Consider the following 18,851-nt stretch of genomic DNA (forward strand, 5'->3'; position numbering starts at 1 on the left):
CAGTGGCACTGAAAAAAGTGATTTATAACCGTTTTTCACACTTACGACCGTTGCAGCATCCCCACTGTCATGAGAGGCCAGGTGAGGAGAAGCACGCCTTGACATGAGTGATGTTGAGTTGACCATGCCCACCCAGTCACATGCCCACCAAGCCACACCCACCAACTAAGCCATGCCCACAGAACTGGTTGTTAAAAAAATTGAATCCCACCCCTAGTTCAGATGCCTTGAGAAAAGCAGAGCAAGTAAATATCAAATTAAAATTAGCTTTCTCATGACCTTTAGAGTATTAACATACTGGGAGACAGAGGGCCACCTGAGGGACATCTGTCACAATGAGTATTAAAGTTTCATAATTTATAAAACTTCTGTGTTTCATGAGTTCATGTATAGCATCCTACTGACCTTTACTCTTTCTCTTATTCAATGGCAGAGGAAAGCCAACAATTGCATTGAAGACTACATAATGAGCACTTAAGCAAAACAAGATTGTGTTGCTTTGTAAATGTACTGTATATATTTATATCTGGATGTGTGGGGATTAACCCCCTGGGCCAAAATTTGAATAGTGACATATCATAATGGGGATTTCCAAATCAATTTTGTCAGAATTATTTTATCCCCTCTTACCATTTCTTCAAAGAGTAAATCCTAGTTGGAATAAATTACCCCAAATGTAAAATTTAGTGGAAAAAATCTGTTAAAAAGAATTTGGTAAATCTTCCTAATTGAAGTGAAGCATGCAGTAGAACTAGCTGAAGATGCAGTCTATTGTGGGCCTTGAGCAACATTGAAGAATAAAATAAAATAAAACTCAATTGTTACAATACATTTGCATAATATATATTGGACTAAATAAGACACATATTGACTGTCATTGAATTAAACCTTCAATTAAATCAGCTGAATACAGTATTCTAAGGTAATAAAGTGCTAATAGTAATCAAATTCTGCTGGTTATCTGTGCAACAATAGCTATGACAAACATTATTTCTAGAGTCTTTTTCTGATGATACATACATCTGGCTACCCAGGGAATGGCATGTGGGAATTCTATAAAAGTCACAACATATTAAAATATTAACCAGTATGTTCTGCAAAGCGGATCTCACTTTCTCTCAGTTGCAGGGAAAAGCTTCATTATCTGACTTCCCCACTATGCTTCTGATCTAAACCAAGTGCAGTTTGCATCTGATTTTGCCTCAGATCAGATCAAAGTCCACTTCCCCAGATTACCTGACTATGTTTCATATCTCTCCCTTCAACTTTATTCATACAAAAGAGAACCTAAAGGTGTAAGACAATGTAAAACCCCTACAGCCTTCCCAGAAAAATATTTTGAAAGGATTATTCATTTTTCATTTTTCATTTGCTTCAACAGAAAATGGCCAAATGCATCTTATAAAAGTGGGACCCTTTAAGACTTTGAAACTGAAACTTTATATGAAAATCATTGAGCTGTTGCAAGAACGTCAGGGATTTCCTGACATTTTGGCCAAGTTTATAAGCACATGATAACCCCTTATGTTTTTCTGCTAATTTGATCAGCAGTACACACCCAAAAATACATTTGTAAATTGGTTTTACAGTGATTTTACAGTGTCAAAGAGTAATTGCATCCTCTCAACTGGCTCAACAAAATTCACACATCATTCTTAAATCAGATATTGATTTAATCATAAATAAGCCAAGTAGCTGAATTCATACCTTATGCCAAGGGTCTTCAAACTTGACAGCTTTAAGATTTGTGGACTTCAACTCCCAGAATTCCTCCTCTAGTCATATTAGTTCAGAAATTCTGGGAGTTGGTCCACAAGTCTTAAACTTGCCAAGTTTGAAGATATGCCTATCTAACATCAAATAAATTGTATTATGTTTTATACTATAACATTATTTTATTGTGTGAATACAGTCATACATGTGATCTGTTCTATGCTAGCTTACTGATGAACTTGAGTCTATGGCAAGAAACTTTAACTTGTTTGAATTATGGTCATTGGGTTCATGGGAATTTATCCTTTACAGATTGATTGATAATCCTTTTTCATGAATTAATGTACAAATAAACATTACTTGAAAACGTGGAAGGGATATCAGTATTTTAAGTAAAGATTTATCTTTGAATTCTGTGCTTTAAAATAAATAGTTTTTTTAAATTAAAATTTTGCTTTTTATTGCAGATGAATTGTCAAACTCTTCAGAAACAAGATTGTCTTTAGAAGATCTCTTCAGAAAAGAGTTTATAGTTCACAATCCAGATGCCAAATGGATGAATGGTATGTTGAATATGTTGGACAAGCACTTTGAAAATAAAATACGAAAAATGAATTATTTTTTACTAATGTACATTTAAAGAGTATGTTATAAATGTAGAATGCTGCTTATTAAATGCTGGATAGATTTAAGCTTTCTTGAATTAAACATTTAAATATTTATTTAATCATATTTAGGAAATCAACTAGCCTTATATTTTCTGTGGGTAGATTCTAAGCAGGTCCAATGCCAAACTCTTGATAGAGATAGTGATAATCAGCCTTTTAAGGTAGGCAAGTATATATAATATGTATATTATATTAAAATATAGTAGCATAAAGAGGCATCACACAAACGTATATTAATATAGATGTTAATCTATTTATAAATAAGTTTGATTTATAAATTTATATGCCCCAGCAATTGCCTTATTCATTAACAAAGTTAAAGGACTAATATTACCCTGGAACCTGTCCTGCAGTATCTTTCCACCTCTATTTAGTATTGTTATACAGATAGTCCTCGACTTACAGCCACAGATGACTCCAAAATTTCCATTTCTAGGCAAGACTATGCAGTTGTTAAGTAAATTTTGCCCCATTCTATGACTTTTCTTGCCACAGTTAAGTGAATCACTGCTGTTATTAAGTTAGTAACATGGTTTTAAGCAAATCTTGCTTCCTCATTGACTTTGCTTGTCAGAAGATCACAAAAGGTGATCAAATGACCTCAGGACACTGCAAGCATCATAAATATGAACCAGTTGCCAAGGGCCTGAATTTTTATCATGTGACTGTGGTATGCTGAAATGATTGTTAGTGTGAAAAACGGTCATAAGTCACTGTTTCCGCTGCTATTGTAGCTTTGAATGGTCACTATATAATGGTTTTAAGATGACTACCTATTCTCTCCTCCAACTCTTCTCCCATAATTACTCAATCCTGCAACGTAACTCTGACCCAAGTTTTAATCCCTGGTAGATTACAAGCAATAATCTTTATTCAGTCTCCCTAACCAAACCAATCCTGTCCAAGTAGTTCACTTTTGTCTTCATCTTTTATTTTAATGATTCCTTTCCCTATATCAGTTCCTCATCTGGCCTTCCTCACCTGTCTAGAGAACAGCATGTAGAGCCTCTTTGTTCTCTCAATTCAAATATACAGATCAGAAAGACTTAATTGATATTTAACTCATTTTTATAGAGTGAGGAAAGTAAAAAGCAAGTAAGAATTACAGTTTTGTAGATGACAGCTACAAAATATTACTAGTATTATCAAGTATCTCCAATTAATTATGTTAATTAATTTACCCAAATCTGAAATTAGCTTCCATCTTCTCTTCATCTCTGTGGAAATGAGATACCATTTAAAATAATTTATTTTTTTTACTGGGTTAATTAATGGCCTATGAGCCTGTTGTTTGATTCCAATCTTATTCATTTTACAGTTTAGATCAGGGGTCTCCAAACTTGGCCCCTTTAAGACTTGTGGACTTCAACTCCCAGAGTTCTGGGAGTTGAAGTCCACAAGTCTTAAAGGGCCAAGGTTGGAGACCTCTGGTTTAGATTTATGCCAGTTTTAAATTATTAATTAAATATTCTATTATTCTATTATTATTAAATTTATTATTATTACAGTTTGAAAAGTACCACTGTTGCATTGATTATTTAATGTTTACATTTGTTTTGCTGGGTTAATTTATTGCTATTAAATTGGATTGATTTGTATTTTCACTTGTTTTGTATCAAGCCTTTATATAAATAATAATAATAGGAAAATATTGAGGGATTATGCTATAATTTGAATTATATGCCAGTGTACCTAGCTACTTTTTCTTTCTAATTTAGCCAGGTTTCTGATATTTGGAAGAACATTTGGAAAGTATGCTTGGAAAATACACCATGTTCTACAGTTTCTGCTCTGCCATTGTTGGCTCTTTCATCTATCATCCTTTACTGTTTGGTTTTTGGGACTTTTAGTGCTAATTGAATTAATAACAGAAATGTCTTCAATGGTGTTTCATTCATCATAAGTAACTAATAATTGTGCATCTACCTTACTGTTTTGATTTTCCCCCGTCTTCCAGTTTTTTGCCATTTTTATGTATGTTTCCCAAAAATAATAGAATAGGGAATGAATTGCTTTACCATTCCAAAATGCAAGGAAAACAAAGTTTTTATCCAAGTCTCTCTCTTGGATTATTTCCCTGTCAGAGCACTTGCACACAAACAAATTAGAAAAATGAAACACAATTACTTTTGGAAATGATTAAAACTAAATATTAGTGTTTAAAGAAAAAAAAATCTGAATGCATTCAGTAGAAAGTACCTTTAGGAGAGCCAGTATCATGTGCATGTTTTGCTAAATTCTGTAAAAATGGCAATATTTACAAAACATTTTTTGGATAATGTTACTTTTCTATGCCCCAGGGTAAAAAGCAGTCTGAGAACAGAGAATAAATAAAAAAGAGAAGTGATTTACTGAAAAAGGAGTCCAAAAATGATTGAGAATAATATTTAGGCAACTAGAGAGCCTTGAATAAAATACATAAATCAGAGAAGATGTGCTACGTGAAACAATTGGATATGTTTCATATAAAACATGTTAAAGGTCATCAAGACTGTAGATTAAAAAAATGACTAATTACTTAACCTATAACTAGTGATAGGACTAAAAAAAGAGCTGCAAAGAAATGGTAGTGGAAATACAATGATACCCTCATTCATGGTATAAGCTCTGCTATAATACCAAATTACAACATTGACACTAAAATTAAATTCAAAAATTATTAAATAATATTCATCACTCATTCTGCTAACAATTTCCATATTTGTTTTCTTTAGTTACAATAATAATATATTCTTTCTTCTCCATTTAGTGATCTTATAGTACCAGTACCTATAATGAAATAGAGAATACATTGAGATCTTTTAAAAATCAGTTTTGATTTCAATGTATTGCATCATAAGACTTGAATGTATAGTTGTGTACTAATATGATAAACAATGAATATTACTAATGTTACCTTAATTTGTGGAATAGATAAATGGATTTGATTATTCAAACCTGACACTTTTGAAAGGATTCTTTTAATTTGCTTTCTTCATAATTTATGTTGCATTCACGGTATTAAAAAACATGCATTTCATTGTATTCTAGTAATTATAAAGCAATAATAATTCACTATGAACATTTTTAAAGGAAATTATATGAGTTAAAATAAGTGGAATGTTTTTCAGTGAAAAGTATTCTAGTTCAAAGTACTTAATTTTTTTGTTCAAAACACTGATTGTTTTCAGGTGTTAGTTAGTTTATACACAAAATGAATGCGTATGTAGCCTCAATTTAAGACCATAATTGGGACAAGAGCTTCTGTTGTTAAGCAAGGTAACTGCATGGTCATTAAGAAAATCACCATGTTTATTAAGTGAATCACATGGCTACTAAGCAAATCCAGCTTCCCCCATTAACTTTGCTTCTTGGAAGATGGCTGGGGAATGTTGCAAATGTCAATCGTGTGACCACAGGATGATGCATCCAATGTAACTTACACACTGATTGCCAAGGGTCCAAATTTTTGATACATGACTCTGGGGCTGGTGCTATGGTTGTAAGTGCAAAGACCAATCATAGATCACTTTTGGTGATAGCTTCAAGCAATCACTAAACAAATGGTCATTAGTCAAGGACTACCTGTATGTGCTCTTAGTGTGTGTGTATGTGTGTGTATTTATTAATATATGTACTATAATATAAACATATAACATATGTATATATGTTTATTAACATACACAGAAGTTTTGTACTTACAAAAGTAGTTGCTGAATTTAAGTATTTAAAAACTGAGACACATTTCTCGTAGTCCTCTCCTATGTTTGAATTAATACAGTTAATAATATTTCTAGATGCTTTGTGCTTGTCTAGCATTTGAAAGTCAACCACCTTCATTTTGTGTCACAGCAAGGAGGGGTTCGTAAACTTAGAGTACCAGTTAAATATTTTTGATAAAGAAAGACATGTTCAGGTGAGCTGTAGAATTCTAGGCCAAACATACTTGTGGTTTTGTCTTCTTTAAATGAATGGAGTATTTATATTTTTTGTTGTTATGTTGGGTAAGCTTAAATAATACAAAAGAGTTAAGAATAAAAATACAAAAGGCAAAATGAAAATAGGACAGAAGTAAAAGCATTGTGAAGAGACATTTTGGTGACTCATTCCCCCTTCCATTCTTTTTCCCAAACCTCTAACCACTAATTAAATATTTATGGTATGTTTTAATATTTAATGTTAAATATTTAAATTTTTTTGCTTACATCTATTTAAGTCATTTCACCTGTTGTTTTTAATTAGTCTTTTTATTCTTCATAGAAGACATATTTCCCAATGTTTGAATCCGAGTTCCTGGGTATTGGGTAATATAGAGGGTAGCCATTCTTACTTAAATTTGGTTAAACTTCTGTTATGGTTATATCTTGTCACATTTACCATTGCTGCTTATTCACCAATTCTATGTACTATTACTGCTCAATAATATAATTTAATGTTAAGAATTCAAAATCCACACTTTTAACGAGTGTAGTACGATGAATCTTATTCTTGGTTTTTCTCACTCTATATTAATCTGTTAATTGTCCTTTGCTGTTCTACAAACTTTTGTCTGGTATTGGAGTCAGTGCCATTGAAATAAGAGGTTAAACTTTAATATTTGATATTTGATTTAAATATTTAATATTTAATATTTGATTTTACACTAATATCAAAGAAATAGTGGAATAGAATCATTAAAGAAAGGATGCAAAAGGAGGAACAGAATTAAATGTGAATTGCAAAAAATAAAATATTTTTTAATTCATTTTAAATAATTAAATAGAATTGTTAAATTGTCTCGCAGCAAGTTGTCCCACAGCAAATTGGCTGTGACGAGTTGTTCTGCAGCGAGTTGGCCATGGCAAGTTGGCTGTGGTGAGTTGTCTCATTTGGGTATAACTATGTGAGCATGGATGTAACATAACATGGACATGTGGCTAAACATAGTAAGCAGGGGCTGACAACTAGGGAATCTCTACGGTTAAATTAACTCTCCAAAGTCACCTTCTGAACAGGGACATAAAGTTTGTAGACAAAAAGATAAATTCCCTGCTCTCTGTTCTCTTTACATTTCTTTTTCTCATGAGTACATTTAAGATACATTCATTCTTAATAATATTGCATGATAATTAATAACATTAGTATATTAACTACATCTCAGGCATTATTATCCCAACCAATGCCCAAAAGACTTTAGATTGAAACAGGCTTAATTTGTATCCAATATCTCTCTTTCCTTTCTTGCTGACCAAACAGACACAAATATTTTCACAAGTGGTTTGCAGGTATTGCTGCCTAATATTCTGAACAAGCAATATTTAAAGCCTGGCTCTGCATACTCAATCTCCAGAGAGCAAGTTAATGGGCTGTCTGGATTGTGGTCTGTATCTTTTTATGCTTTAATTAAATTCCATTAGATCATCCCATGTTCACTAATGTGATTCTGGAAAGAGACATAGATATATATGCCAAACCTTTGAAGATGTTAAATGAGGATGCTTCTACATTTAGTAGTATTGATTTTTAATATTTAATTAAAAGTGAAAAATTAAAATGTTGTCAGTAAGTGATACAAAATGTTTGAAATTAAGGCCACAATGAAAGATAAGAATGGAATATCCAGACAAGTGGAAATAGACATTACTCAGCTTTGCACTGAATAATGAGCTATTAAAATGGTTATCAGAAGACTTAAACTTATAAAGGGTTTAGACTATTAAAAGAATACAGAAAATTTCATTTTCAGAAATTATAGTATATTACAACCATTGCTTTGTAAAACTTATATATAATGGATCCAATACTTCATCCAGAAACCAAATGACATATGTATGGTGATATCATCGCACAAAAGCCACCCTAACATTTTTCACCCCAATATCTGATGCCAATATCTATCATTGCAGCATTTGCATGATAATAATTGCTACATGTTTCATCAGTTGCCTCCTCTTGTTCTTTTCACATAACCATGCATGAGTTCTACTGTTTCTAAGCCAGTTGTTCAAGTGCCTGGTCCATTTTGATGTTCTTGAAATTCATTTGAGAGATCACCAGAAGACAGGACAAGAAACAATGAATGGAAAATAAGGGGAGAAGCAACTTAGAACTAAGGAGAAATTTCCTTAGAACAATTAACTAGTGGAATGCTTTTCCTTCAGAAGTTGTAGGTACCCCAACACTGGAGGCTTTTAAGAAGACACTGGTCAGCCACTTGTCTGAAATAATATAGGGTCTCCTGCTCAAGCAAGGGATTGACTAGAAGACCTCCAAGGTCCCTTGTTATTGTATGTTCTATGAGAGTATGAACTCTTCATTTTAAAATCAATATCCTATAGTACAAGTGGCTTTTAATTTATTTGCCAATGATTTATTTGCCAATATCTCTAGGCTACCTCTACTAATGTGTTTTAGATGCCTTTCAGTAAACACAATAAAAAGTCATAAAACCAAACCCAATTTATATTATTAAATTTAAATGCCACCCATCTCCCTTTCCAAAGTATAACGTTTCATGCCAGGTGCAGTTTTCAATACATCGTCAAAGGTAGTTCTACTTAAAGGAAATAGCAGATGTCTCAGAGAAAGTAGTTTTTTGTTCTTGTTTTTTAAAAAAGTTGCTCTTCCAACTTTTGAACAAAGGTTTTTTTTTATATTTACAATATATTTTGCTATTGCAACCTTCACAATAAAGGTAGTTTTAAAGCACATCAGAGCCTATGGTAAGCACTGACTCAATCAAAGACAGTGCCTCTGAGTCAGTGCACTGAAAGAAATTGAAGTATGCTATCAAAATCAAACATGAGCACTTGAGCATAACATGGAAAATTGTATTGTGGAAGTGAAGCATAAAACTTGCCCTAAGGTCACTTTGACAGTGAGGGCAGATAGAGAGCAACATCACTATTTTTGCCTTCTTGTAGAAGCACTTAGAGGTAACATTGAAAAGGAATGCAGGATGTTAACTAAATGAAATGGTTTGGTTTTGGTATTATCCTCCCACTTGTCCAATGTTTTTTTTTTTAAAAAAATTCTATCCTTATGTTGCTTTTCTTTTCTTTCTTAAAAATAGTGTAACCACCCTAAGTCATTGGAGTCAGACTACCACTAAAGATTAATAAACAAACAAAGACACATCAACTTAGTTCTGGGAAAGAAGAGGTGTTAAATATTTAAATTTAGTAGCTGGAGCAAGGTTTTGTGCAGTGAGCCTGAACACACAGTTGTGGTTGATTGGTACCAGAGTGCTGGCTCCTGCGGGAGGCAATCTGCACTCTTAATTGGTTGATATGGGTGTGGAGGGGGAGTTTCCCTTGTTTTTCCCTGCCTTTTTCTTCTGTGTGCCCTCTGTGCTCTGTGATTTACCATAGGGTGCTCCTGTTTGCCTGACTATCTAATTTGCTGTATGTATAGTTGTAAAATATATTTATTTATATAAAACTACAAGTTTGTGTCAACATCTGATTCCATTTGGACACTTGCTGCACCATTCCCTGAGAACAGGGGTTGAATATGAAACTTAAAATAATCCTGATTTGATTCTTTTTGATGGGAGGAAGATGGCTTAGTTGTTAAAGATGCTGAGTTGTCAGCTGGAGAGCTGACAGCCTTGGTTTGAGACTCAAGTTCTTTGCAATGGGATGAGCTTCCATTCTTGCCCCCAAATGAACAATTTTTTTAAAAAAAAAGTTATTATATTTATGTAGTTACTTACCAAGCACATCTAAATTATCTTAAAGTAACCAAAATATATTTACAATCCCCAAGGCCTGTCAGAACCTTTGAGCACCTCCAATATTTGGAAACTGAAAGTTGAAAAATTTGATACCTCCTGACTCAACTAGCAGTTTGAAAGCATCCAAATGCAAGTAGATTAACAGGCCTTCTTTCTTTTTGGATCTTCAGGGCTGCCAGAGTTAGTGCATAGGCCTGCTGTGGCAAACTGGGAGGGGGATTGCATGGAGTGGGTAGAGATAGGGAGTCACAACAACACTCTTTTCTCTGGGAGTCAAGGACCATCAGCCTGCACCTGGAGAGGTGTGACTGGGAGGCATCTCCAGTTGGGACGGTAGACTGATTGGACCATGCGATAGACATGTGGTGCAGGGGAAGGGACTTTGACTTCTCTTTGGGTGGGGAAAACCTGGGAGCTTTCAGATTCGGGTTTTCCCAGATGTGCCAATATGACATCTCTAATAAAACGGAGCTTTGAAGAATTGCCTGCCTCGGAGTCTTACTTAGTTAGGGGATTACTTGGAACCCTGACATAGGTATCACTTCACTTGGAAGTAACAGTGTTCCATGTGCCTTTGGCATATAGCCATGCTTGACACATCACTACATAAAAGTCTTTGGATAATGCTGGCTCTCTCGGCCCAGAAACGAAGATGAGCACTGTGCCCTGGAATTAGCCACGACTGTCAGGGAAACCTTTACCTTTACCTTTTGATTCTCTTTAGTTAAGAGGGGGCAGAAAAAAACTTTTTAAGGCTTTCAAGACTCAGTTTTCCTATCAGAACAATAGAGTTCTGATCGTCTTTGTGATGTCTGTTTGGTTTGGCCTACTTCAAAAAGCTGATATGTTCAAAAGCAACTTGTCTGGCAGCAGAACAACCAGACAGTGGATAAGTTATAAGAGAAGATAATGTAGGAAATGGAATTGTGGCTTCTATCTAGAAAAAGTTGGTGTAATTTGCCTTATGGTATAAAACCCATATAATGCATTGTGGGAAATTTACTATGGAAAATATTGACTGAAATATACTTTCCCCAGTAAGCTACTCTATTTTAAATAATAGATTTTATGCAAGAGCTATGCTTTTTGTTCTTTGCAGTAGTTTTTGCTGTAGTTTTTCCAGATGCAGCTTGTAAATTAGTCTTCCTCTTTTGTTGGTTATTTTGCATCTTTCCAACAAAAATTGGAGAATCCTCTCCCCTAGTTCCACTATTATCTTAATTTGTAAAATGAAGGGAGGGTTGGATTGTTTTAAATATGTGTGAAGGAACTATATGTGAAGGATTTCAGACATTTGATGTTTGCCTCTCCACCAAACATTACATTAAACCTAGTCATTTTGTAAGTGAACAGGAAAATGTTTTATAGCCTTATAAATTGTTGCTTACATTCTGAAAAAGTTTCTAATAAGCAGTGTTGTAAAAAATAAAATTACAATGCTTTTTTTATTTTATTGAGTGGGCATTACAGATTCCATCCTCAAATTGTTTCTGTCTTGCTATCAGTTTTGATGGCTCATTCTGTAATAAACACTTTAGAATTGGATCTTCAATCCAATGAATAGATTCATAATTGACTTCACTGAAATTACATTAAGAAGTATATCTAAAAAATAAATCAAAATGTTTCCCTGCTTACATTTGTTTTCATCATTATAACTTCTGCTACTTCTATTGTTCCCCACATTTTAGAATTTTGGAATATGAATTTTACTAAGTAATGTTTGACATAAAAACATGTATTCTCAGAGTATGCAAAACAGTTTTATTTCATCATCTTTTATGTTTTAATGTCAATTGTTACTTTTAATTATGATCCAATGGTATTGTCAGCAGAAGGAATTAATTTGTTCAACAAAATAATTTATGACTAAATTAGAATTCAGATAATAAAACCAATAATTAAAATAAACCCTAATGGAAAATGAATTCATAATTGGAGACAGATCTATCTGAGAAATGAAAAGTCTAAGACTAGGAAATCAAGAAAATAACAAAAATGTACATGCCCCCTTTATCTAATTATTGCCACAATCCCTTCCACGTGTTTTTGAATATATACTATATATATACTGTATATCATATATGTATGGTATATTCCTAAGTAAATATTTACAACTATAGGCATGGCATTTTGTGTGTTTCTGAAAGGGAGCCAAGAAGATCTGAGCAGAGTTGCCTACCTGTCCTTTTCTAAGTGGATTGTATTGGATTGTGTTGGATTATACTAGAGAAATCTGGATCATATTTAGATATTTCCAGATGCAGTCCTATGGATCTAGATTTAGTAGTCTCAGTAATAATACTTTTATTAGCTACAATGCTACATTTGGTGTAAATCAGCGGTCGCCAACCAGTGGGCCATGAGAAAATTTTGGTGGGCCACAGAGAATTCTCACCCCTAGAGCACCCCCCCCAAAGCAATTAATCCAGGCTATGCAGAAACACAAGTCTGCGCCGCCCACATGGTCTGTGGGAACCCTCCCTTACCCGGCAAACTTGCTTGCTAAATTGCTATTTTTCCTTTTTCCGACCATCAGCTGTTCTGCTGTGCCAGGAGATTTAGATTAGCTAGCAAGCAGGAAATGGTTGAATTTCTTGCTTTCTAGCTAGTCTTTAGATCTTCAGCTCAGCCAAACCTTCCTTAGGACTGAAGCTTCTATTATTCAGTGCAGACTCACGGCAAGCAAATTTTATGTGACAGACTGAGCTAGCTGATGGCAAATAGATAAATCACTGAATGATTTTGTGAGCAACTCAATCTGCCTGCCTGCTTTGACTGATTTTGGGTAAAAGTTGCTCTCTTTTTTTAAATAAAAAAATCCAATATTTATATAAATATTTATAACATTTACATACAAGCCATGCCCAGTCAGTCATATGACCACCAAGCCACACCCACAAATTAGGCCACACCCCCAGAACTGGTTAGTGGTCCCTGGGATTTAAAATTACAAGTTTGGTGGTGCCTGAGGTTCAAAAGGTTGGCGCCCCCTGGTGTAAATAGAAAGGAGATTGCTGAAATTCTAAAGACATTAAAAAAATAACTACATAGAATTGAATTGAGTTTGTAGAAATACAATAGAATGGAAGAAATGAAAATGAACAAAGGGACTAAGAATATTTTGGCATGAATGAAGAGGATGAATCTCTGGAAAAAAATGATTTTAACTGTGGTAGAATCAGCAAGCAGACTGTCATAGGGCATTGAGATGGGAAATCAACAAGGAGTTTCTCAGTCAGAAATTCAGGGCAAGCAGCCACTTAGCCAGGTGCACAAGCTTTAAGCCAAAATTGATAAAGGATTTGACTGTTTTCTTCACAATGGGAATCAGATAGAATAATGGAAATCATGGAAGACAACACTCACAGACAAAAGCTGAGACATCACCAATGAAGTAGCCAGTCAGAATTCATGTAGTCCAAACATCCACAATTGCTATGGCATCAGACAAGCTCTAATAACTGAAAATAGTAATTCATGTTCCATTTTGAATATGTGCTGAAAAACAGTCTAAGCTCATGGAGAGAAATCATACATTCTGTTCCAATATCCACATCACTAGTTTTTGATTTTCCAAGAATTTGATTTTTAAGACAATTAACAATGCAAACTAAAGGGAAAGGAGAGTAAATATCCATATCCATCCATCCATCCAAATATCCAGCCATATATAAATATCCAATACATACATACATACATACATTTACACAAATAGTTATACTAGCCATAAATAAATTGGCTAGGATTAATTTCTTGTTGATTGAAAGGAAAATGTCCAAAAGCAACGTGCATGCATGTTCAGAGATAGTCAAGAATTAGATTCAAAGTAAGAGATGCTTAATAATAATTAAAATTGGAAATAAAACCCATTTGAATATGAATATAACCAGGGGTGGGATTCTACTGGTTTGGATTGGTTCGGGTGAACTGGATGTTAAATTTACATCTGGTTCGCTGATTTATCTCCTATATTTGGATAATCCCAAAATTAGTAACCCAACCTTCCTTTAAGCTGTATTGTGGATCTTCTATTTTTAATTAAAGTAATAACCTATATGTTTATGCTGTTATTTCTTCTGATTGTTCCAAATATTGAAATATTAAATAGTATGTGGAAACTTGTATATGACCGTATTGTTGCAGCTCTAGTATTTCTATAGTATTATGCATAAGAAAGTTGAGTTAGTCAAGAGTCATGTAATTTATCACCTATTCATTTTTCTATTTGATCTTTATTGACAGACTTCCCCCTTTGAAATTTACTCTCCTTCCACTTCATCTCCCCCCTTGCCATGCCTCCCTATCTAATCTTCATATCCTTCAATCCCATTTAGACCAATAGTGAAAGAATCACAGACAATACTCTTCATGCTTGCACTGTCTCTCTCCCTCCCCCCTGTGTGTGTGTGTGTGTGTGTGTGTGTGTGTGTGTGTGTGTTGTGTTTGTGTGTGTGTGTGTGTGTGTGTGAGAGAGAGAGAGAGAGAGAGAGAGGGAGGGAGGGAGAGAGAAATCCCCCTTTCCCCTCCCCAGACAGTAAACTTCAAAATTTAATTTCTATATAGCTCCTTAGCCATGACCTAACAACAAAAAGGATAATGGGATTTAGATAGAGAATTAGAGATTTACTTTGTGACCCCTCTTTGTTGCTCTGCCTGCTCTTTATCTAAGAGTGCAAATCTCAGGTGTCTTCCTTTTCTTCCTAAAAAACACACAGAGAACACATAATGCTTGATTCTCCTGGTAGAATTCAGCTAGCTAAATACTAGGCTTTATTTATTACTATAAATAAGTATCCTTTCTGTTATACTTTTAAAACCTGCTTCATTAATCATTACTCAGGTCAGATTCCTCTGACACAGAATGCTCCATCAATATTTATATTTTCTTCACAACACAGAGCTTGTGTTGAAAGCTATAAACTTTCAAATGGCAGGCTTAACCCACTTAGGAACTGTACTGGGAAAAAAAAAATCCCATCTTCCAAAACTTTCAATTGAACAATGACTACTTTTGATGAACTTACAGATACCAAAATGGCATCCTTTTTATTATTAATGTTTGCTTTCCAAACAACAACCTCCAAAACAAAAATAATCCACTATGGTATAATTGAGGTCAGCACCACCAAGAGCAAAGTCACTGAAAGCTTTTCCCCATCCTAATTCATCCAATGTTTAAACTGTCACTAAATTTGTAAGGGCTAAAATAATGCTTTTAACTCCTGTAACAGATTTGGTTCGCTTACCACGAATCACAGTACCCTACTTGATTTAGTTTAGCATGTTGTATAAATGGAGTTAAAGACATTCAAAATGGATAATGTAAGATGGGAGTGCATGGTTCTGATTTTAGACATAGAGGTTGCCCAAGAAGACTTCTTTGTTTAATTCTTAGATAACTTATATTGGTAGGTCCTAATCTCAGATTCTGGAAGGACCAGTAGTCTAGATCAGTGGTTACCAACCAGTGGGTCCGTGGCCCACTGGTGGTCCGTGTGAAAATTTTGGTGGTCTGCAGAGAAATGTCATCCCTAGAGCACCCCCCAAAGCAATTAATCCAGGGTGTGTGGGAACACAAGGCTGCACCGCCCACATGGCCCACGGGAACCCTCCCCGCCCAGTCACTCCTTACCTGGCAAACTTGCCTGCCAAGTTGCTATTTTTTCATCTCCCCCCTCCCCGTCCATCAGCTGTTCTGCTGTGCTGGGAGATTTAGATTAGCTAGGAAGCAGGAAATGGTTGGATTTCTTGTTTTCTAGCTAGTCTTTAGATCTTCGGCTCTGCTTTTAAGCACAGCCAAACCTCCCTTAGGACTGAAGGTTCTATTATTCAGGGCAGGCTCACGGCAAGCAAATTTGAAAGACTGAGCTAGCCAATGGCAGATAGATAGATCACTGAATAATTTTGTGAGCAACTCAATCTGCCTGCCTGCTTTGCCTATTTTTGGGTAAAAATTGCTCTTTTTTTATAAAAAATTCAATATTTATATAAATATTTATAATATTTACATACAAGCTATGCCCAGCAGCCAGTCACATGACCACCAAGCCACACCCACAAATTAGGCCATGCCCACAGAACCGGTTAGTGGAGGAGAGGGCGGAGCTTGCGTCGCAGCGGTACAGCATGCGATATTTAAGGTCTAAGATCGCTGCTGATATCTCCATTGTAGGACGGTCCCAATGGACCTAAACTGTCCCGTAGAGACAGTGACAGAGGAGGGCACATCCTGTCGATCCCAGGAACATCACAAAGTCCCTGGTAGATCCTGGAGAAGCCCTTTTTTCCCCGCGGTGGAGAGGCAGCCATTAAAGCTGCTGAAGCTGGGACAGCTCCGGAATGGAAGAAAGCTGGAAATAAAGTGTGTCAGTTTGGTGAGATAATTTTCTACTTATTTTTTTCTGGAGAGAACACCCTAAAAGACTAAAAATTAAATTTAAAAGTGAAGATAAAAGTGCTCAAGCAGCAAGATTAAGCACAAATTAAACTTGAAGGTTTTTCTTTTCTTTTTATTGGAACTTTGGATTTTGTTAAAACTTTTTAACTTTTAAACTGGACTGGTCTTTCCTTTTTGATTTTAATTTTTTCCCTTTAAAATAACTCTTTGGAAAAGTTTTTTATTCTCTTGATTTTTTATTTTTAATAATTTTAGATTCTTTATTTTTTTTTATTCCTGATTTTAATATTAGAGGGGAAGGGAAAGGAAAGGGAAATAAGTAGCGCTGCCACCTGGAGGCTTGGATACATTGTTTTCCTTTCTTTCTTTCTTGTTGATACATTTGCTGTTACATTCAAGGACTCTGTGCTTTTCATTGAAAAGATAGTGGGAAGAGCATGTAGATTGTTTATGCAGGTGCTCTTCTGTGGAACTACTGATAGCTGGAGTCTGGATTTGAAATTGAAGAAAGAAGATTGAAGTGACCTTGAAAAGAGAACTGGAAATTTTGTTTTTTGATTTAGTAAAGAGCCTTGAACATATAGTGGCAGTGTTTTGCTTGTTGACAGAATTGCATTTTCTCTTTCCTTTTTTTTCTATTCCCCCCCAGTTGGATTTTTATATTTGGACTTGAGTCCTTTGATGCAAGAATAAGACTACCCCCCCCCCCCCCTTTGTTTTACTTCTTTGGCAAGGGGAATATACAGATTTCTGTCTTTTTAAATCTTTTCTTATTTTTTTTATTTTTTTCATCCTTTTTCCATTTTATATTTTTTTCTTTTTTTCCTTTTTTCCTACATAATTGGAACCAATTGGATTAAGGTATTCAAGTGCCTGAAGATTTTTCCCTTCACTTTTTTATTTTTATTTTTATCTTTTATTTAATTATTATTATTATTATTTTTACTGAAGTGGCAATTGGCTGCTCTTGCTTTTTCTTTTCAATTTTTCTATTGTACTTTAAGATAAGCAGAAAAATACCAGCCTCAGCTTCTTCAATCCCAACTTCTTCTTTCTCACCATCTGGAGGACAACGATTAATACAGGTGATGTTACAACAAGAGAAGGAGAAAGAAGTGACACTGCAGATGATTATGCAAGGAATTGAAAAGATACAAGTAAAAACAGATAATATTGAAAAGAGAACAGAGAATATTGAGCAAAGAATGGAAAAGATCGATGAAAAAATAGAAAATATTCAACAGATGATGATGCAATATGAGGACAGGATTAAGAAAATTGAAGAACAAGATGTACAAAGAGATAAGAAGATTGGAGATATGGATAACTAATTGAGTGAAGTGGAAAGAGATAAGGGCAGATCTCTGCAATCATTGGGATGGGAAATTGATAGATCAGAATTCTATCTTAGATTCAAAATATAAAGAAGAAAAGGGTGAAAACCTTGCTGAAATGATGACAGCAATCCTGGCAGAAGCATTAGAGGTAACTAAAGAGAAGATGATGGATGGATTGGCAGAGGTTTTTCGTGTTTATACAAGATATGCGATGAGAAATAAACTGCCAAGAGAAGTTCATATCAGATTTACTAAGAAAATAATAAAATCACAAATACTGCAGGAGGCAGGAGAAAAAACACTAAAGTACAAAGATAAAGAAATAGTGGTACTGAAACAGGTACCAAGAAGAGTGAGAGAGATAAGAAGAGAATATTTATTTTTGACCAAAGAGTAACTTAAGAGAAGAATAAATTACAGATGGCTGATACCCAAAGGTCTCATGTTTACCTGGCAGGAACAAAGACACAGAATTGATATAGTTGAAAAAGCGGAGTTATTCTATCTGGAATATTTTAGAGGAAGGGAAGAAGATACAAGAAAAGAAGAGTTGTTAATTGAATTTCAAGAAGAATGTACAGCAGTAATTGAAAAAGAGGAAAGAGCTGTAGGTGGTGTACCCAGAGAGCAACGAGAACCAAGATCTATTAGAGCAACAAATCCTTCTTACAAAGTCTAAAATGGATGAGAAAAAAATGATTACAATTAATATAAATGGGCTTAATTCAGCTATTAAAAGAAGAAAAGTATTTCATAAGTTAGAGAAATTAAAATTTGATATAATCTGCCTACAAGAAGTACATATTAAAAAACAACATGATTATATATTGAAACAACAAAAATTAGGGAAATTATTTACAGCGTTAATACATTGTAAAAAGAGAGGAGTGGTGTTATACATTAGAGATACAATCCCTGCAGAACAAATATATACAGATGATGATGGAAGGATTTTTATGGTGGAGATAATGGACAATAATCTAAAGACACTTTTAATAGCAATTTATGCTCCAAATGATAATCAAGAAGATTTTTACAGG

The 18,851-nt window shown here is 34.5% G+C and overlaps 1 protein-coding gene across 1 annotated transcript in view; it reads left to right on the plus strand.

Moving 5' to 3' along the window:
• DPP10 (dipeptidyl peptidase like 10) overlaps positions 1–18,851 on the plus strand; it is a 234,574-nt gene that overhangs the window by 61,382 nt on the left and 154,341 nt on the right. The window contains exon 3 of the mRNA XM_087950143.1: positions 2,181–2,276. Within this exon, the coding sequence (XP_087806269.1) occupies positions 2,181–2,276 (96 nt within the window). The remainder of the gene's footprint in view (positions 1–2,180; positions 2,277–18,851) is intronic.

This window comes from Notechis scutatus, chromosome 1 (assembly GCF_049901735.1).
Source record: "Notechis scutatus isolate UNSWTSFEM ecotype Mainland chromosome 1, rNotScu1.2, whole genome shotgun sequence".
NCBI classification, from domain to species: Eukaryota; Metazoa; Chordata; class Lepidosauria; order Squamata; family Elapidae; genus Notechis; species Notechis scutatus.